The sequence below is a fragment of the Megascapheus bottae genome, chromosome 25, assembly GCF_031878675.1.
Source record: "Megascapheus bottae isolate mThoBot1 chromosome 25, mThoBot2.hap1, whole genome shotgun sequence".
Taxonomy (NCBI): Eukaryota; Metazoa; Chordata; class Mammalia; order Rodentia; family Geomyidae; genus Megascapheus; species Megascapheus bottae.
The window spans coordinates 1,437,876-1,459,300 of NC_143533.1; the positions used below are offsets into that span (position 1 = coordinate 1,437,876).

The 21,425-nt window shown below is 43.6% G+C and overlaps 1 protein-coding gene across 1 annotated transcript in view; it reads right to left on the minus strand.

The window, feature by feature from the left end:
• Window positions 1-21,425, minus strand: part of Usp31 (ubiquitin specific peptidase 31) — a 61,525-nt gene that overhangs the window by 20,338 nt on the left and 19,762 nt on the right. Inside the window, exons 2-7 of the mRNA XM_090357834.1 lie at window positions 9,493-9,630; window positions 7,444-7,532; window positions 7,268-7,360; window positions 6,638-6,773; window positions 3,265-3,409; window positions 1,718-1,898 (exon numbers count right to left, since the gene is read on the minus strand). Coding sequence (XP_090213960.1) covers window positions 1,718-1,898; window positions 3,265-3,409; window positions 6,638-6,773; window positions 7,268-7,360; window positions 7,444-7,532; window positions 9,493-9,630 — 782 coding nt within the window. The remainder of the gene's footprint in view (window positions 1-1,717; window positions 1,899-3,264; window positions 3,410-6,637; window positions 6,774-7,267; window positions 7,361-7,443; window positions 7,533-9,492; window positions 9,631-21,425) is intronic.

The window sequence follows — 21,425 nt, forward strand, 5'->3', positions numbered from 1 at the left end:
TTCACATTACCATTAACACAGGAGCATGGAAATGGATGCCCAAGTCCAGCCTCAAAGGAGGATGAAATCAGTATGGAAGATAGCCCAGCTCTGAGACTTCTCAGGAGCTAGCCAGTGGTTCTGACATGCAGCTGAAGGTGCGGACCACTGTCCTTGCCTCCACTTCTACCCAGGCCTTCATTATTGGAACCTGCATGCTGATCCGCAAAGACTTCCTCCCCCAGTCAGGCTCCCAGCAGGCTGCTCCCACCTGCCTTCTTGTAAGGTCTGTATTGCAGTGAAGTCCCTTCTCCAGGAAGCAACATCAGTTCTTCCTGTGAATGGCTGTGCCAGTGCCCCCAGGCTGGACGAGTCTGCCTCACCCTCTACTACTACAGGAGAATAAAACTGTTATCTGAGCTGGGGGCAGTGGCTCACACCTACAATCCTAGCCACTCAGGAGGCTGAGATCTGAGGATCGCGATTCAAAGCCAGCCTGAGCCCTAAAGAACATGAGACTCTTTATCTGCAATTAACCACTAGAAAACTGGAAGTGGTGCATTAGCTCAAGGGGTAGGGTGATAACCTTGAGTTGAAGAGATCAAGGGCAATGCCCAGGCCCAGAGTCTAGGCCTCATGACCAACTGAAAAAACAAAAGGAAAAAACTGTGATCTGTTTACCCTAAGTAGCCTAACCAGCCCTTACCTAGAAAATAGCAGATGCTCAATGAATGAATGCGTGCATGATCTACCAGATGAGATGACTTGAACCCAAGCTGAAACAGACATGAGAACACCAAGACACCACTTCTAACAGCAGCCAGATATTCACCCACAGAGGAACTTTGCCTTCTGAAACTGACCCCATTTTCATAAGCCATTAACTCTAAAGAGACTTGTGCCATAACAGCAATTCCACAGGCCTCCTCCACTTCACGTGGGACAAGCTGCCGGCCATGTGCTTTCACAGTGCCATGCTCCTTTGGCCTCAGCATCTAGGCTGCATTCCCCGGATGTCCACACAGCTTATTCTTCCTCACAGGGCTGCCTTGGCCTTGCCACCAGCTCCCTCCTGGAGAACACCTCCTCCAGTGCAGACCCACAGTCTCCCCTCGTTCACACCCTAGCTGCCTGGCCTGTGCTCCGGGAAAGCAGCTGGGAGATTGGAAATATTTCTGATTTACAAAGCTAACTGAATAGTGGTGTCAAGGGCCAGTTTCATAGGAAGAGAAAGCAAGTCCAGCCTAAAGGCATGCCACTGAGAAATGTAAGTAGACTTGTTAAGAACTGGGAAGGGGGGTGGGATGGATTTGATAGTGGGGGTTCAATTCAGGGCCTTATAGCTACTAGACTAGTACTCTACCACTCTAGCAAGAGTTCTAGCTGTTAAGAAAGTAGCTTATACAAGTCTGAGTTAATTAAGACCTCAAAAGAGTTAAGGCCTCAGTGAGTACTATAAGTCAGACATGAGACGAGCCTTCAAACAGTACAAAAGCTTTAACAGTCTTTCCTGACTCAGATTCCCAGCCCACTTGATTTGGTGGACTCACTCACAGGTTCCTCTAAGTATGAAATCAAAAGTTAACTACTACTGGGCAGTAGGCAATGACAAGAAGATGACAAACTCAAGGTTAGCCTGAGCTATGAAACCCTGCCTTCAGTAAGTACATGCAGCTACTAAAAGTGAATATTTTCACCCCTGTGTCTTGGAGCAGCTGGGAAATGACCTGGTTCTCACCTCTTCCCTTGCTGTCCAGTGCATACTCGGTTGCACACCAACAGGACAATCTTGTCACTTCCTATTCGGGAGCTAGGCAAGTCCGTCCTGGCCTGCTTGGCTGCTGCTTGTAGCGGGGAAGATGGTCTATGATGATCCAGGCCAAATTTCAAGTGGTTTAGATTATTGTTTAAGTGGATGCCTGGGAAAGATGAAAAACAACTTATGATATCTCCTCAAAACTCCTTTTCTCCTTTTATTCATTCATTATAATTAAACTGACCCAATGGAACAAAGAAGAAATGATTATGATATAAACTACAATCAAAAATAGGGACAAATACTCCACTGGGAGATCAATCATCTGGCTATCGAGATCATTTTTAGCGTCCTCTATTTCCTTTAAGTTAGTCTCACCTATCTCACAACTGAAAATCAAAACTCTCCACTTTAGCAAATGTTAAGCAAGTTTTAGAAGGGCAAGTTACTGAGTTCATCTGCCAATGAAGTTTAAAGTAAGACCCAGTAACAACCCATGAAATAGATCTTTAAAAGAAATAATAAACAAGAACATCTGGAATGATCTACAGCGTTCCAAGAACTTCTTCTAGTCCCTGAAACAAAAGAAAAATCTGTCCTTACTACACAGAGCCACTGTGAAAACATGACAAGCTCTCTGGACCAACCCACACTGTAAGTGAACGAAGACCTACATTTGATGAGCAGAGCACTAGCCTTCAAAGCTCCTAAAAGTCAATCATGTTACTCAGCCAATCAGCACCTAGAACAGGGCGGGCAGCTAGTCAATGTCTAACTGAATATCCATTACTTTTTTAATCTTCTAGAAAGATGCAGCTAATACAATAATACTCCAGCAGAAGGACAGAAGAAAGAAGCCCCTTCCTATCAATGGCATCACCACTCCAAAAGAGAGAATAAAATAAAAATAGCTTCCACAAAAGTATTCATAGCAGAGTTCTGTGGATAAATAAGTAACCTAAATATCCACCACAGCCCAGTGCTAGTGAGGCTGAGATCAGAGGGCTGTGGCTAGAAGCCAGCACAGACAGAAAAGTCCCTGACTCTTCTCTCCTATTAACCACCAAAAAGCCAGGTGTGGAGCTGTGGTTCAAATGGTAAAATGCTAGTCAGAGCAAAAAAACTGGGAGCACAGCACCCAGGCCCTGTGTTTAAGCCCCAGAACCAACACACACACATACACATGCACATGCACACAACCACAAGAAAACATGAACAGATTAAGAGAGGCAGAGCCTTTATGCAATGTCAAACTATGTGAAACTATACAGTGAACAGTGGAGGGCTCAGATGTTTGATACAGAGGAGTCAGGTTTGGGGTCCAGAAAGATCACCACTGGCTACAAGAGAAATGGGGATTTGACTGGACACAAGAAAAGTGACAGACAAAAGGAAATGAAAACTGAAGAGAGCAGTATATACCTTTACTACAATCCTGAAACAAAACTGTACCATCATACAATATTAAAGGGATAAAAAGTAGGGAACACTGCTCACGCAGTGCATTATGGGAACAAGAGCTCCTTTACCTCTTTGACTGAGAATTCCTTCAGGCCTAAATATCTCTGGAGTCTCAAAGGCAAAAATGCAGTCACTTTCATGGACAGTCTCCAGGTCGTCTGTATCACAAAAGGAACGATGGAACCCATCATAGTACATTTCTGTTAACACAATCTAGAAAAACGAGGAAAATGTCAATAGTTGCACGTAAGTGGAGATTCAACATGCAATGATCTCCCAGTTGTCCTATGAAAACTTCTCAGGACTTGATAGTGCTCTCAGAAAGCCCTGACATTATTATAATTATTGTTATCTGCCTTTAATGAGAGAACTTAGAGGCACAATATCTGCCATAATTCAGTAACTTACTACACTCTGATTTCAGAACTTCACAGCACTAAATGTGCAGGTGCTTTAAGTTGGAATGTAAAGACAGAACAAGAAGCAGCATCTTAACCCCTCGCTTTCACAGGAGAGAGAGAGAGAGAAAGCCTCAAGACACACTATTCAGGCACTACGGAGAGAGGAAAGTCCACATCTGACATTTATATTTTGTTACATTTTCCTCTTTTTCAAGTTAAAAAGGTCAAATAACATGGGCATATCTCACAGAGAAAAAAATGAAATAAGGCAAATGTCCAGCAGTAAGAATTAATTAGTACACTAAAGCCCTACAAAGATTACAGAGCTCTTAAAGAGTATGAGCTTAGAGAATTTGCACTAGCAAGGAGAGATCAAAGAAAACACAGGTCAAGTTAAACAACCATCCCAGCAAGTAATTCTACCTTTACAAACTAATGGTAGTTACTACTAAACTTACTAGTACTTGCACAGAGGAAAATCTGAACAAGCACTAGTTTCCAAGTTGGCAGCCCTGAGTACTGAGCACCTTTCAGTTTCTGGGCTGTCCATGTGACAGTTCACAGTGACACAGAGAAAGGGGAGCTGGGGGAGAATTATGCAAACATCTAGAGCCTTACTGCCCACCCTGAAGCAGTGACCAGAGAAAAAACACTGCCAAAGATGAGGAAATTCCAGTGCTGGCCAGCTACCAACCAGCCCTGCAGCCCTGAACCAGACACACAGCTTCTCTGGGTCTCCTTCACATGAGGAGGGGAAGATTGCTCTGCAATTTTCAGGTTCCCACCAGGACTAACATTCTGGAAGACTATGGCTGAAAGGAGTGACACAGACCTGGTGACACAGACCAGGAAAACATTTCCTTCTCATCAGTACAATGGCTATGATGTTTGTCTGCTGGAGAATTCAAAAATACAATTCACTGTTCAGCAAGCTGAGGTCAAAAGCAAAGCTATAATTTTTTCACCCATATAAAGCCAGCAGCAAAGCTTCAGAGGCACGCCGCATCTACCTTGGATACTACCAGGGCCTGCCTCCTCTGTCTTCCCTCACTCTGGAAGGGAAGAGGAGTCAAGGGGCTCTTCAGAGCAGGAAGAATGTGAACACTTGATCAGTGTGCCAGTATCTGGCCTGTGAAAACATGACCTATTTGCTGTATTTGGGTAACACTGCTGATTATATCTGTTTTACTGTGGAACCTTCCCAAATTGAGGTCACAGAAGGCCAAAGTACAAAACAGCTTTATTATACACCTGATTACATATTAGCTTCCAATCTACCTAAGGAAAAATTATTCAGGCTTTAAGTAATATTTTACTTGGTAAATCTAAAATAAGAAATGTCTTTCCAAGCCAGGCACCAGTGAGTGGCTCAGGCCTATAATCCTATTCAGAAGGTTGAATCTAAGAATCATGGTTCAAAGACAGCCTGGGCAGGAAAGTCCATGATATTCTTATCTCCAAATAACTACCTAAAAAGCTGAAGTGGAGCTATGGCTCAAATGGTAGAGCACTAGCCTTGAGCACAAAAGCTAAGGGAGAGTGCCAAGCCCTGCGCCCAGACCCTGAGTTCAAGCCTAAGGACTGGCACCACAAAGAAAAAACAACTCTTTCAAATAAAAGCATAATAGTGTATTGAGTAAGAATTACATCAAGTCATAAACATGCTGAAAGGTTTGGTTTTTTGGGTTTTTTGTTTTTGTTTTGTTTTGTTTTTGTGGGCCATGGTGCTTGAACTCTGGGTCTGAGCACTGTCCCTGAACTCTTCAGTTCAAGGCTACCACCCTACCTAACCCTGGGCCTGGTGTTGTCCCTGAGTTCTTCAGCTCAAGGCTACTGCCCTACCTCTGGAGCCACAGTCCCACTTCCTGTTTTTCTAGTGATTAATTGTATAATTTGTAGATAAGATTTTCACATTCTTTAGTACCCAGATTGGCTTTGAACAGCAATCCTCAGATCTCAGCCTCCTGAGTAGCTAGGATTACAGGTGTGAGCCACCACGCCTACTTTGGATGAAAATATTTTGATCAATTTAAACTACTTACTAAAAGAAAAACACCACTTTCCCTATCTAAACAAGGTCAAGGACTCAGGCCTCTTCCTCTAAAAAATGGAACAGTGTAGTGGCGTGGTGACTCAAGTGGCAGAACACTAGAACACTAGCCTTCAGTTGAAGAGGCTCAGGGACAACACCCAGGCCCTGAGTTCAAGCCCCATGCAGGGGGTGGGGGAGGAAAGGAAAGGAAAGAAATGGAACAGGGTATAGCTCAGTGGCAAAGCACTTATGAGGCATGCAGGAGGTCCTAGGTTCAACCCAAGCACCACATGGGAGCATGTACCGCACATAGAACTGGCAAGATATCCATTCTCAACACCACAATGGAAAAGAAGCTCTACAGTCACTGCTTCCTAAGCCTGTCAATTACCACAGGATACTCCTTCCATTACTGATCCATAACTTATGAAGAGTTCAGTTATCATACACAGAGCAAAGCTCTAAGGTTTCCATGTGAGGCTACAGCTTTTCCTTCCTCAAACATGTCTACATGCCTGAGATGACAGCTGACCTGCTCACCCTGCAAACTCAGGCAAGAGTTTAAAGGTTTTTTTAAAAAACTTATGCTCAAGTTACTAGGCATGTATCAGTCCGTATGTCTGTGTCTTTGTGTGCAGACCCTGACGGGGAACATCAAAAGCTTTCCTAGGCCCAGTGTGGCCTAGTGGTAGAGTACTTGCCTAGCACACATAAAGACGTGGGTTCAATTCCTCAGAACCACATACATAGAAAACACCAGAAGTGGTGCTGCAGCTCAAGTGGCAAAGCTCTAGCCTTGAGAAAACCCTGAGTTCAAGCCCCAGGACTGGCAAAAAAAACCAAGCTTTTCTACATATTTTATCTTGGGTTTCAACACTACATACAAATGGTTTTCAATCTTGAATACCATTCAATCTTGAATTTGGTAGAGATTTGTAAGAAATCCTAGAAAAATCAGAAAGCAGCACTTTGAAAGCTCAGGTGAAGGTGGCTTAGCAGGGTAATTACCTGATCCGTGGGGATCTTTGTCTCCACAGACACTGCTTCCCGAAGTCTAGCGACAGTCCCAGACAAAGGCACGGCCACACCAATCCTCATGCAGTGGGAACATTTCCCTTGATACACTACGGTGACATAGAGAGGCCTGGACAGATCAAATCAGATCTTCTCATTAGTCACATCGATTAGTCACTAAAATACAGAAGAAGTGAAACAAATCGGACCCGAAGCCCTCACAAACAACTAAGTTAACCCACATTTGATTTGGAAGACACGTGGGAAGATACATCCAACATTCATTTGGATTGGAGAAGAACTACCCAACAGTAATCAAAGATCTTTGAGAAATAAAACCTTCTCCTACCCAACAGTAATCAAAGATCTTTGAGAAACAAAACCTTCATAAAAATCTAACATATCCATACTTAGTTCTGTCCTGGGAATTTTCCTTAAAACAGCAGACCTCATGGAAATTTTAACAATTTGAAACAAAGCAACTAACTAAAAGTCTTCATCCCCTAGATGTGTGTGCACCTTAACAAAGCCTGTTGAGCATCAAGCCTATTAGATATCTAAATAAGTGAGTCAATCTAACAGAAGCCTACAGAGGAAAATTAAAGTTACTAAGTCTGCTCTTACCTTGTGTGGGGCAGAGGAATTGGCAAAGAAATGCAGAGGAAAGGGTCAAAAGTGTTGCTCTGTTTCTGACAATGAGGACATGTCAAAGAAGATCTTTGAAAATAAAAAAAAAATTAAGACACATTAAAATCATATGTGAAACAGATAAAACGGGAAAACATTTTATTTGCTCATACCTGTACTGGGCTTGAAAAAGTTCTTGTACAAAAGTGCTACACACAGGAAAAGATGGTCCCTCAGGCATCATATCTGTCTCTGATGGAAGCTAAAAAAAAAAAAAAAAAAAAGGTACTAATTCTTAAAGATGAGCCTAAAAAGACTTCCCCAACCAGCTGTATTTTGAGGGCAGGTGCTTCGGTGCAGAAACTTGGCTGCTAAAGGAACCAGAGGACAGCAACAACCTGCCACTACCCCTGCTCGTCCACCTCTAATTCCAGGCAGCTCCCCTGCCCCAGGAGGCGCCTCAAAGCCCCACCCCAACCTTTCCAGGACATAATCTGTCCACTCCCAAAGCCCCAACCTGTTCCCATGTCTAAATTCTCTAATAGCTATTAACTATGAGGTTCATTCTCGTACCTAATCATACTCTGCCTCACATCTGATTCAACGTCTCATGTCCTTCCACTTCATGAGTTCTAAGCACCTACTGCCCCATGCAGAGGGAATACCCGTGGGAATGAGGTGTACGATACGAGAGAAGTGAGACGTGGTGCCTGGCCTCAAGGACGTCTCACTTTGGTTGGCATCAGCCACAGACATATATCATAAGACATTTTTGGGCTAGGAGTGTGGCCTAGTAGTAGAGTGTTTGCCTAGCATGCATGAAGACCCAGGTTCAATTCCTCAGTACCACACATAGAAAAAGCCAGAGTGGTGCTGTGGGTCAAGTGGTAAAGCTCTAGCCTTGAGAAAGCCCAAGGACAGTTGGCCCTGAGTTCAAACCCCAGGACTGACAAAAAAAAAAAGTATCTCATATGACAGTTTATACTCGAGCCCAAAAGGATCTTGAACAAGAATAAGTTACCGACTTACCACAACTAGATATTTAAAATGTGAAGCACAGAGGACTAGCACAACCTTTAAAAGCTAAGTAACTCTTTAGTTTCCAATTTTAGTCTCCACTTGGCCATCACATTAAGGCCAAAGAAGAGAAACTGAGTATGAATCATTACATTCCTAGGAAGGCCATTAGGGGACTTCACTTCTACGCTCTAACAATTCTATCAGCAGAGACATCCAGACATTCCCCTTTTGTTTTTTTTTCATATATTTTTTATTGTAATTAATAGAAGGGTTACATTATATTCACCAGATAGAAGGTGCCTTAATTCACATACATTGATACGCTTTCTCATGTCTTGGTCCCCATTTCCCTCCCCCTCACCCCCACACCTCATCTTGTTTTTCCCCCTTCCCTATCCAATTTCAAATAACCAAATACAAATATATCCAATATATCAGGTAACAAAGTGAGATACTGTAACAATATGAGATAAGCAAGGGACAGTAAAAGAGATGAGAGATAACATAGTACATTAAGAACAATAATCACTCATTATATGGCTTTTGTTTCTATATCCTAGAGATCCTTTCATTTAGCATCATACTATATGGCCTTATGTATCTAGGTTTTGCTCTATTGCAAATCTCTGCTATGACAGCCCAAGGTTTCTACTGATTATGACAAATGAGGGAAACCATTGAGACTATGTTCCTTTGAGTCTGGCTTACTTCACTTAATATGATTTTTTTCCAAGTCTTTCCATTTCCTAACAAATGGGGCGATGTCATTCTTTCTGACAGCAGCATAGAATTCCATTGTGTACAAATACCACATTTATTCTTCAGAGAAGTCTCTCTTTAAGTTGTTAACTCACTTATTAATAAGGTTGTTGTTTCTTTTAGGATTCTAAAGTAGACTTAGAGCTCAAAAAATTAAACTCTTCTAACATTCCCCTTTTGATCGCTACGTGTGTGTCCCAGTGTGTCTTCCTAGAATACAAAGCAACTGTTTCTCCCAGTCAAGTCTGAGTTCCTCCAGAACAGCGCCTCCTGTACCTTAATGGCAGCGCATGGTGAAATGTGCCTCTGTGTCACCAAGAGCTGAGTGTATTGCATCCTATTAACTAAGCACAGCAAAGTGGGGATTCAGGGGGCTCTCCACTCCCCTCCTGGGCTCCCAGCTGCTCTCTGCCCTGTGAGCCCCAGGCAGCGTATGTCCTCACCTTCAGAGGAGACTGGCCACTCTCCTTTATGGCGTGATTGAGGTCTTCATGAACCCGGTCCAAAAGCCACAACAGAAACTCCTGGGCATCATGCTGGGAATTTCCACGATACTGCAGTGCATTCTTTGACACAATACTCTATGCAAATAAATAAATGTGCATGAGTTCCTGGCTATAAGAGCAAACTATTTCTCATAATCCCCATAGAGAGATACAAGATCTCCAATGTACTGGAGAGTATGTTCCAGAAGAACAGCAACGTAAAAACATGTTTAATGTAGACTCGTGTACTGAAAACCTTAAAACACTCTCAAGTCACCCTACTTCTCAGAATATATTTGAAGGAAACCATTAGAATAGCACGCCAAGGCTACTAAGAAAATAGTTGCCAGGTTTGGCTGGGTGCCGGTGACTCACACCTGTAATCCTAGCTACCCAAGAGGCTGAGATCTGAGGATCGCAGTTCAAAGCCAGCCTGGGCAGGAAAGTGTGAGACTCTTATCTCCAATGAACCACCAAGAAAACCAGGGAGTGCGCCCATACCCAGAGTTCAAGCCACACCACTGATCTGATCAAGAGAGGGAGAGAAGGAGAGAGAGAGGGAGGGAGGGAGGGAGGGAGGGAGGGAAGAAGTAAGGGAGGTAGGGAGAGAGGGAGTAAGAGAGGGAGGGAGGGAGGAAGAGAGAGAAGGAGAGAGGGGGAGAGAGAGAGAGAGACAGGAAGGGAGGGCAGGAGCGAGGGAGGGAGGGGGAGAGAGAGGGAGGGAGGGAGAGGGGGGAGGGGGGGAGAGAGGGGGAGAGAGGGGGAGAGAGAGAGAGAGAGAGAGAGAGAGAGAGAGAGAGAGAGAGAGAGAGAGAGAGAGAGAGAGAGAGAGAGAGAGGGAGAGGGAGAGAATAGTCGCTAGGTTTGTAACAGCAACATATTGGAAGTAAGTTGGCATTTAGGAATACAGTACAACTATAGCACATAGTCATTCTAAATAATGCAACTATAGTAAGTGAAAAAAAGCTGTTAACAGGTAAGTATGGGTGTTTAAAACTATGAACACAGACCCCTACACCTAGGGAAAAAGTTTTGTTTTTGTTTTTGTTTTTTAAGATATCTAGTTTCGTCTCTGGGAGATAATTGGAGATGTTCTTTTTGTCATATTTTCTAAATTTTCTGCAATGATGTATATTATAAATTAAAGTAGTTAGCTTTTTTGTGTGCCCATTCCAGGGCTTGAACTCAGACTTTTATTCTTGTTTGGCTTTTTCTCTCAAAGTTAATGCTCTACACCATGTGAGCCATACTTCCACTTCTGGGTATTTCCTGCTTAACTGGAGATAAGAGTCTAACAGACTTTGACTTTTGTCTAAGCTGGCTTTGAATTTCAGTTCTCAGATCTCAACCTCTTGAGCAGAATTACTGGTGTGAGCCACCAGCACCCAGCAAGTACTTAACATTTTTGTCTCAAACTTTGCAATAAGCTTTAATCTAATTTTGCTAAAATGCTAAACTTTTATGTAAGCTACATGACATCTTCTGGATTCATTATCAATTTAAGAAAGATTTAATAAATGCCCTGGTGAGGGAGATGGTGTAAAGAGCTGAAAAAGAATGGATATAATGTGATGGGAGCCATATTTCTCAGAGTGAGTGCAAAGCTATCTATCCACAAACAGGAGGAGAGGGCTAGGGTATGAACTCATGTGTAGTTTATATGCATAAAGACAGGTTAAATAACTCCTTGTATACACACTTGGGTTTGTACTTGTGCATCTTTCTCAGCTGCCTACAGAAAAGTATTGCTCCAACACACAGCCCCAGCCTTCGTCTCCATGACTGGGGCCATCATCCAGAAACATCATTTCCTTAGGGAAATGGACAAGGACTCTGCCTGTGAAGAAAGTTAGGAATCACCTAAGAGCTACCAATAACCAAAGCTAGAACACTTGAAGCAACAAAAGAAATAACATGGATTAGAATCCACCATATAAAATCAATGTTTCTATTCTGACATAACTAAACATCTGAATGAACCAGGTAAGAGAAAAAGCTTCCCTACAGAAGAATCCCAACTGTGGCGTGCTGCTAACACCCTGCTAATTCGCCCCCTCCAGAAGGTGTGGTTTACTGCCCCACAGTGATGGTGGACCATAAGTGACCTCTTTCCAAAAACGTGAATATTGAAAGGAAAGATACTGCAAGAAAATCAGGGGAATGAAGTCCTGAGAGTCAAAAGAAGAGAGTTTCACAGAGAATGACTCGACAAAGAAAGATAAAGTAAGCCAAAAACTAAAAACTGTGTTTCCTTATAAGATGATGAAAAAGAAGGAACAGATTTGTAATTGGATTTGAACTCAAACTTGATCCATTACATCTGAATAGCAAAAAGTTGATTTATAAACCATCTGGAGATGTTTTCTAAAATTTGAGATTCAGACTGGTGAGATCAGAAGATATCAGAGAGAGTATAGGTGACAGAACTCATTAGGCAGACACAGTGAAGGAGGGAAAGCGTTCCCAGTGGCTGAGAAGAAGGCACAGGTGCCACCTCAGGAACAGGCCCAGAGAGGAGGCAGCAGAGATGCAGGTAAAGTCTTCACTATCTACACTTCCACCATATAGAGGCCACCAGTCACCTAGATCACTTTCTGCTGGCCCTAGGGCTTGAAGTCTAGGCCTGGACACGGTAATATCCCAGCAACTATGGGGGAAACTGAACCCCCATAACAGTCACCAGTGCTCACTGAACTGACCTAGGAGTCATGTTAAAAACAGCACAGTGACTACTCTCTACACGAGGGCTGACAGAGAGCAGCCCACAGCTTCAGTGGGGCTGAGCTTTTAAAGGCAAACCCCACACAGTGGTGAGCATGACTACACACAGGTGGTCATCATCATATGACGTCACCTTACGATGCCCACAGCCAATAACCACAGGGTGGGACCACAGTGCAGGTGGCCGAGCACATTAAAAAAAAGAAACCAGAACTGGACGGCTAACCTTGCCAGGTTAAATACCCAGTCAGCCACAACAGATTCCCGTGAGAGGAAATCACAAAAGCACTGCCGAACTGCCATCCCCCTGGGTCAGGCAATGGTGAAGGGTATCTGGAGCAGCCAGTGCCTTCTCTGGAACCTTGAATGTTACTTTTTTTTTTTTTTTTTTTTGCCAGTCCTGGGCTTGAGCTCAGGGCCTAAGCACTGTCCTTGGACTTTCTCAAAGCTAGAGCTCTACCACTTGAGCCTCAGCACCACTTCCAGCTTTTTTCTATGTATGTGGTACCGAGGAATTGAACCCGGGTCTTCATGCATGCTAGGCAAACACTTTGACCACTAGGCCAAACTCCCGGCCCTGAATGTTACTCTTTCATGCCTAGGGCTGTAGGGGAAGAAAGGACCTCAGATCTAGTTATAGAACTCCAGCTATGTAGATTTCACCCACCTTCTTTCCTATGTTTCTAACTCAGTGTTTATGTTTAAGATAACAATATTCTCTCTTTGAAGGATTACGAGAAATGTTCTGAAATTAAAAAACCCCTGCAAGTATTTTGGCATTTAGAACCATTACTGAGAAGAAAATTGGAGCAATGGTTACAATTACTCATTGTGAGATGTACAGGATTTACACAAATAGACAACTTAATATTTTTCTAAATGGAAACACTATACCCAATTTTGTAAAGCAAACATAAACATATAGGACTAATCTGAAGAAGGTCTACATTTTATTTTTCGTGGAAACCACATACTTGAATAATTTCAATGCTGGAGTAGCAGTGCTGCTCTTCATAGATGGCATGGTCAATTTTAGAAAAGTTGCAATAAGAAGCTTCAGGAGGGCAGGGAGTGTGGCCTAGTAGTAGAGTGCTTGCCTAGCAAGCATGAAGCCCTGGTTCGATTCCTCGGTACCACATACACAGAAAAAGCCAGCTGTGGCTCAAGTGGTAGAGTGCTACCTTGAGAAAGCTCAAAAACAGTGCTCAGGCCCTGACTTTAAGCCCTAGGACTGGCAAAAAAAAAAAAAAAAAAAAAAAAAGGGCTGAAAGTTTAGCCTAGTGGTAGAGTGCTTGCCTAGCATGCACGAAGAAGACCCGGGTTCGATTCCTCAATACCACATACATAGAAAAAAGCCGGAAGTGATGCTGAGGCTCAAATGGTAGCACTCTAGCCTTGAGAAAGTCCAAAGACAGTGCTCAGGCCCTGAGCTCAAGCCCAGTACTGACAAAATAAGCAAACAAACAAACGCAGAAAACAAACACATAGATGTGTACTAGAAAAAAATCAACTGCATAAAAGATTAAATTTCAAAAATTGTAGAATTCTACAATTTAAAGAAATGATAGAAGGCAAATCAAAGGCACATATGATATGACTTAAACATAAACCAAACTGCCTACTAGGTAGAGCTCAGGTGAAGATCTGGGCTGCCAGGGCCTCATCTACCCCTCCAGTGAGCCAGGAATCCCAGTCAGGGAGTGGCCTCTAATAGCTAGCAGCGGTTAGGAAAGCCAGGACCTGAGCTCGGGTGTCCTGCCTTCCACTGTCTATTTTTCTACGAGACCACACTTTTAGCAATTGGATGATTCTGTATTTTGTTTAGTCTTCCCAGACAAAACAATTGTCCCTTGAGTGTTGCACCATTGTGAGGGGTTCTAAGAGTCAGCAAAGAAGATGGTGTGTGAACTGAGATTTCTTTTCCTGACATTCCTTCAGCTTGTGATGGCGTGCTTTTGGCACCAGTTGACCCAGAAAGAGTTGTGCCTGCTTAGGAGGGTTGAGGAAGTCAGGCGGCCTGTGTAGTCTTGCTCAGCAGCTTAGCACAGCAGCCTAGCACAGTGCCTTAAAGACTCCCAGAGACTGGTGGGGATTCCTCAGGAGTGGAATTGTCAGAGACAAGAGGCATAAATAAATTTAGTTTAGTCCTGATAAAGAACACCAGCTCCACCCTGGCATTTGGACACTGGGTATAAAATATTTGCTTTGATGCATAATGAGGAAATTTCATTTTAGTTAATTGGTTTTTTGGATGGATGCATAAGCTATTAACTGTTTTCTCTCATCCCCCCCCATTACAAATAAACAGCAGAGATGTTTGATGTGCTTCTACTGGTCAGTATGACCTAACTGTATGTTCTATGAAACCATACTTTCCTCAATCTTTACTTTTACAGTGGTGTCTCATAAAATGTTTTTATTATTTAATATTTTAAAGATTTGTCTGATTTATCCTTGTCTGATTTGGCCTAGTGGTAGAGCGCTTGCCTAGCATGCAGGAAGACCAGCGTGTGATTCCTCAGTACCACATACATAGAAAAAGCCAGAGTGGTGCTGTGGCTCAAGTGGTAGAGCTCTAGCATTGAGAAAGCACAAGGACAGTGCTCAGGCCCTGAGTTCAAGCCCCCAGACTTGCAAAACAAAATAAAACAAAACAAATATGTGTGTGTGTGTGTGTGTGTGTGTGTATAGGTGTGTATATATATATATATGTATATGTGTGTATGTATATATATTATATATGGGAGCTAGTGGCTGACACCTGTAATCCTAGCTACTCAGGAGGTTGAGATCTGGGGATCACAGTTCAAAGCCAGCCTGGGCAGGAAAGCCTGTGAGACTCTTACCTGCAATGAACTACCAAAAAGCCAGAAGTAAAACTGTGGCTCGAGTCAAGTGCTATCCTTGAGCAGAAGACAAGAGACAGCACCCAAGCCTTCAGTACAAATCTCAGGACTAGCCAAAACTAAAAATAACTACAACACAAGGGATGGGATTTGGATTTGAAGAATGGGTGACTATAGTGCAAGACTTGTCACATGAAAAGCAACAGCAGAGGTAAAATAGCCATGTGAGCATCGGGGACTGAAGGTGACCACCGCCCTCACGCTTCTTCCTAGTAGAAGCTGCCCTGACTGGTGACCTTGCAGCTTCTCAGCAGACTTTGAACTTAGAAGCTAACAGCCTCCCACCAGGGGGAAGTTGCACTAAGGCTTTCACCTTTCCACATCGCCCTAAGCCTCAAAAAGCTGCCACCCTACCCACCCACCCACCCTCTGCAGACTAATGGCCTTGGAGGAAAGGGAGAACGCTCCCATCCAGGATGGAAAGACAGATTCATGACAACAGCTGGTCACAGAGAAAAGCACGTCTGTCCAGACACAGAGCCCCTGCACCCGTCTGTTTCCAGACAGGCGGGCCCAACTCAAGGCAAATCAAATCGAAAGATCCCTCATTCTCAAGTGGTGAGGAATCGCCTAGATTCAGATGATAGTGCTCTAAGGTAATTTTGGATTGTCGATGAACTCATGTACTATAAGCACTTGGTGACAGGGATCGATTCTGAAATAAAGTGTAGAAAGGAAGGGTCCACTCCTAACCTAAAAGAAGTAGCTATAAGAAAGGGCTTTTACTTCATCAGGGCACTGCACTGTAACTAACTGGAATCAGTGTGAAAAAGCACAAACTAAGGGTGGAAATGTGGTCACAAGCCAGGACAAATAGAGGCTACCCCCCACCCCGGCCACAGCTCAGAAAGCCACATAAGAGGCTCCCAGGTATTTAAAGGGTGGTTGAATGTTTCTGTGAAAAAGCACCAGAAAGCAAACGTTTGGGGCCTAGGTCCATACTACTGGCCTTTTTAGACTTAGATGTGTTTCGCTGAGTCCCAAATACCTTTTCTGAAAGACAGGGGTGATTTATTTAGAAAAACGACTGAGGTCCAGGAGTGTGGTCTAGTGGTAGAGTGCTTGCCTAGCATGCACGAGGCCCTAGGTTTGATTCCTTGGTACCACATACATAGAAAAAGCTGGAAGTGGTGCTCTGGCTCAAGTGGTAGAGTACTAGCCTTGAGAAAGCTCAAGGGCAGTGCCCAGGCCCTGAGGCCCAGGACAGTGAGGCTTTAGAAAGGTCACAGTAGCACTGTATAAACTCTCTCTGTACAGATGCTTTCATTTAAGTTTGTAAAACCAAGAAAAGAGAAAGAAATCATTCTGTGCTATCATATAATCCTGAAAACATCCAAGAGAATGACAAAAGGAGAGAATCCTGGCTGCCCCTCCGAATCACCTGGGAAACTTTAGACAAATACAAAAAGAAAAGTACCATGTCCTGACTTAAGTCTACGGTGCCACTTGAGCACTGCTAGTCTTTTCTCCAAGGGTGACTGTTTTCAAGATTCTACTCTTTCCATGAAGAGGCAGCCTGGAAACAATACAGAACACTGGGAAAGTTCTGGAGTTTCTCCTCCCAGAGCACCAGAAGTTGGGTCTGGCTCTGGGACACAGTGCATTCTACCACTTACCTCAAAGCAGCAATAAGTTACATCCACTACCAATCACTGGCACTGCAGCAAACACAATACTGTTTACACACATGATTTCCTGTCAAAACTCATCCTAGGAAACTTGCCATGCTACAAGATTGCTTTCATATGAAATAACTTGGCCTCAGACAAGTAACTTGCCCACCATTCCCTCTACTCTCCCACCTCTCACTCTTCAGTATCATCTGATTTAAAAAGCTCTTGCTCATTTTTTTTTCCCATAAAGGGCTTTCCTTGACTCGCTCCCCATTACCACTCTGGGGGCATGCAAAGCTTGGGGACTTTCATGAAGAATTCAATTCTGTGCCCAGACATGAAAACATGTACTGGAAATTAAATTACAGCTGCAACCACTTTGAGGCTTCTGGGATTTTCTTTTAAATAATCCCTGTTAATCCATTTTTGTTTTGTTACAAATTGTATTTTTTTTTCCTATGACAAAACTTTGATCCAAATAAGTAGCAGGACACTGGAATTTCATGCTTGTAATTCTAGCTACTGAGGAGGTTGAGATGTGAGGTTCATGGTTTGGAGTCAGCCCAGGCAGAAAAGTCCACGAGAGTCTTCAATTAACCACCAAAAAGCCAGAAGGGGAGCTGTGGCTCAGGTGGTAGAGTGCTAGCCTTGAGCAAAAATGCTAAGGGACAGCACTAAGGCCCTGAGTTCAAGTCCTAGTTCCAACAAAAGAAGGGAGAAGGGGGAGAAGGGAGAGAAGGGAGCAGGAGAAAGAATGGGGGGAAGGGGAGGAGGAGCAGAGAGGGAGAGGAAAGGGAGAGGAGAGGAGAGGGAGAAGAGAGGGAGGAGACAGGGAGGAGACTGAGAGGAGAGAGGGAGGAGAGAGGGAGGAGGGGGGAAGGAGGAGAGGGGGGAAATCTGGCCCAGAAACAAAAATGTAGTTGGTCTACTAGAGATGGCATTACTTGAGGAACAAGCAAAATGCAGACTCTGTGAGAAGATCAAGTTATAGCTTGTAAAGCTCTGTCCTGCCCCCCCCCCAATGCAAAGGGAGCTCCCCATCTCACAACGCCCACAATTCTGCCAGTCCTTGCAACACACTCTGAGGGGCCAAGACCAGAGAGCTCCCAAGTGTTAAAAGTGTGTTAAAAGTGTGTTAAAATTCTTTCCAGCTGTGGTTAAAAACAAAGCCCGAAGTACAAAGAGGCTCAGGTACAATGTCCAGACCCTGAGTTCAAGCCCCACAACTGAGAAAAGAAAAGAAAAAAAAAAACACAGGGATGAAGGTGGAAAATTTTGGCTTACAATCAAAAAAGCAAACAGCCAGGCCTTATAAAAGTCAGCAAAAGGGAAGTGTAATATCTGATACAGAAATGGAAATACAAAAATGGGAAAAATGCATCTTAATAGCTAGGAAATCATTATATATTTCTACCATGGAACATTACAAACGCTTTTAAGGTATTGAATTATACATCTTAAAAACATACCATATTCGGACTGGGAATGTGGCTTGTCTAACATGCATGAAGCAAGCCCAGGGCTCCATTCCTCAGTACCACATACACAGAAAAAGCCGGAGGTGGCACTGTGGCTCAATGCTGGAGTGTTAAGTCTTGGATAAAAGCTCAGGGACAGTGCCTAGGCCCTGAATTCAAGGCCCAGGACTTGGGGGGAGGGGGAGATTTCTTTTTAAACATCAACAGTATCTTAATAAAGCTTTTTTTTTCTTTTTTGCCAGTTGTGGGGCTTGAACTCAGGGCCTAAGCATTGTCCTTGGACTTTTCTCAAGGCGAGAGCTCTACCGCTTGAGCCACAACACCACTTCCAGCTTTTTTCTATGTATGTGGTACCGAGGAATCAAACCCCGGTCTTCGTGCATCCTAGGCAAGCACTCTACCACTAGGCCAAACACCAGCCCCCTTAATAAAGCTGTTTTAAAAAGAAAAAAAAAAAAAAAGCTGACAGATCTATAAAGCCCTAAACCAAGGTGTTCTGCCTTTTATTCATACTAAGTTCAAACCAACCTTTGGACAGTATATAGGAAAAACTGACAACTGCCAGCATCAAAGAAATATGTGTTAAGGAGAGAGAAGAGCCACCCAGCCAGCCTGCCTGCCTGCCTGCCTGCCTGCCTTCCTTCCTTCCTCCCTCCCTCCCTCCCTCCCTCCCTCCTTCAGGGACCTCTGCAGGACACTGTGGCAAGGCCAGGGACTGGGAGGTGAAGGAAAGCTTTGCTCTAGGAAAAAAGATACAAGCACAGATGCAATTTTTCCCCTAGGTAGAACCCAGATTAATAGAGATGAACTAGATTCGTTTTGCTCCTGTGTGTGTGTGCACTTTTTTCTTTTTTGACAGTGCTAGAGCTTGAACTCGGAGCCTAAGCACTATCCTTGAGCTTTCTCAAGGCTAGAGCTCTACCACTTGAGCCACAGCATCATTTGCAGCTTTTTTCTATGTATGTGGTACCAAGGAATCGAACCCGGGTCTTTGTGAATGCTAGACAAGCATTCTACCACTAAGCCAAACTCCCGGCGTATATGCACTCTTGACTTTGAATATAATGATATCTGACAACAGACCTAAAATGCTTTTGACTAAGTAGATTGTGTAATGGGATACAAACTGTTCTGGAAACGTTCTTGCTTTGAATCGTTATTCCACTGTTGCACCTGGATCAGTAGTAACCCAGAGCTATTCAAAAGCAGCTGCAGTGAGCTCCACAACACAGCATGCCTCACTACCCATAGACGGGGCAATCCCAGGGAATCTTGATTCACTGAAGATGCTCTTAGACCTGGGCTGCTGCTCCCTTATAGTTTCCACCCCAAACGCCACACACCTGTTCTTTCAACTGCACATCAAATAGCACAAAAAGCCCAAACACAGACCTCTGGCTCATTCTGGCTCATCTTTTTCTAGCTACATACAATTTAGAATTTTCCCAGCCCTGGTTTGATCTGGCTTGGCCTGAGCCATCTTGAAGCTTAGCTCAGTCTTCTGCTGCAAAATGAGGTGCTAAATGAAAAGGGTATGCCTCGTGACATGGGAACACAGCAATACTCTAATGTGAAAACCTTAATATCTTATAAATGATTCCACTCTAATAGAAGACACAAGATTAACTGGAGCTGAGGAGGATAAAGGAATTCACACACAGCTGGTAGAAAAGAAAAAGGTGCAGCAAGCCATGTTGGAAAGTAGTCTTCTGAGAGCATCTCAATTAAATAATGTCCACAGGACACGGCAATTCTAGTCTGTTCTAGTGTACAATTAGGGGAAATGAAAACACACCAGCATACATACAAAAATTTGTTTGCAAATTCACAGAGCAGTGCATCATAATGCCAAACAATATTTAACTCATAACAGAGCTGAAGAAGGTATTAATCTGACCGATAGTGTTGGAGGCCAGGAAAGCAGCTGCCTTTGGGGAGAAGGAGGAGAAGACTGAACTAGAGTGCTGACTTCTACTTCCTACCTAAGTGATAAATGACCCTTTCAAGAAAATTCATCAGGCCGGGCGTGGTAGCTCCTACCTATAGTCCTAGCTACTCAGGAGGGTGAGATCTGAGGATCAAGGTTCAAAGCCAGCCCGGACACTAAAGTCCATGAGGCTCTTAACTCCAATTAACCACCAGAAAACCGAAGTAGTCTTGGTCTGAAGAGCTCAGGGACAGCCCTTAAGCCCAGAGTTCAAGTCCTAGAACCAACGGAAGGAAGGAAGGAAGGAAGGAAGGAAGGAAGGAAAGAAGGAAGGAAGGAAGGAAGGAAGGAAGGAAGGAAGGAAGGAAGGAAGGAAGGAAGGAAAGAAAGTTCATCAAGCTATGTATTTGCATGTTCTTCTGAATGCTCACCAACTTTTACTGAAAAGTTTAAAAGAAGTAATCTTCCACAAGCATCTCTCACAGCTTATGTTGGTTTATTTAGAGCCAATGCTTTCTGTCTCCCTGGTTACTTAGGGAGAAAGCGCAGGGGTGAGTAAGTGGGAGGTGTAGACTCCACAGAAGGGATAAGCATGAGCACATGAAGCAAGAAGGCAACTGGGGAGACAGAGAGGAGCTGGGGAGTAGGGGAAGGCGAAGCAGAGAGTAGGAGCATCTATAACCATCTCCTGCCTCCTCAGTCCACTGGCCCTAAAAGGAAACTCCCTCTGGCAGGAGGGGAGTCCTACAGAGGGTGCTCACATTAGAGACCCTAACCAAGGACCCAGCAAAGTACATCTAGGATCCTCCTGCTGGGAAAGTGTGTCCTGCATGAGATCCAGCCATCTATTCAATTTAAAAAGAAAAAAATGAAATGGTAAAGATGTTCAAATACATAATTAGCTGAAAATAGCTAATTATGTAAAAAGCTACTGCTGGGTTGTTGTATTTTTGTTTTAAAGATCCTTGACAATACAACCTATGGCACACACATATCATACTAAGAACCATGGTCTTGGGGAGTAGACACCTAAGTGAGTCATTCAGTAATTTACACTGGAGATGAAGATACCATCCCTTCAAAAAACAAAAATAAACAACAACAAAACCACCAGTTCCAAACCCAAAACACACATACCTTATCTAAGAGAAGCCACCAGCCATTGATGACTGCGAGGCCAGACCTGAAGCAAATATATGAAGTAATTTCTCCTCAGTATCTAACTACAGTGGCCTTTTGCAGGATC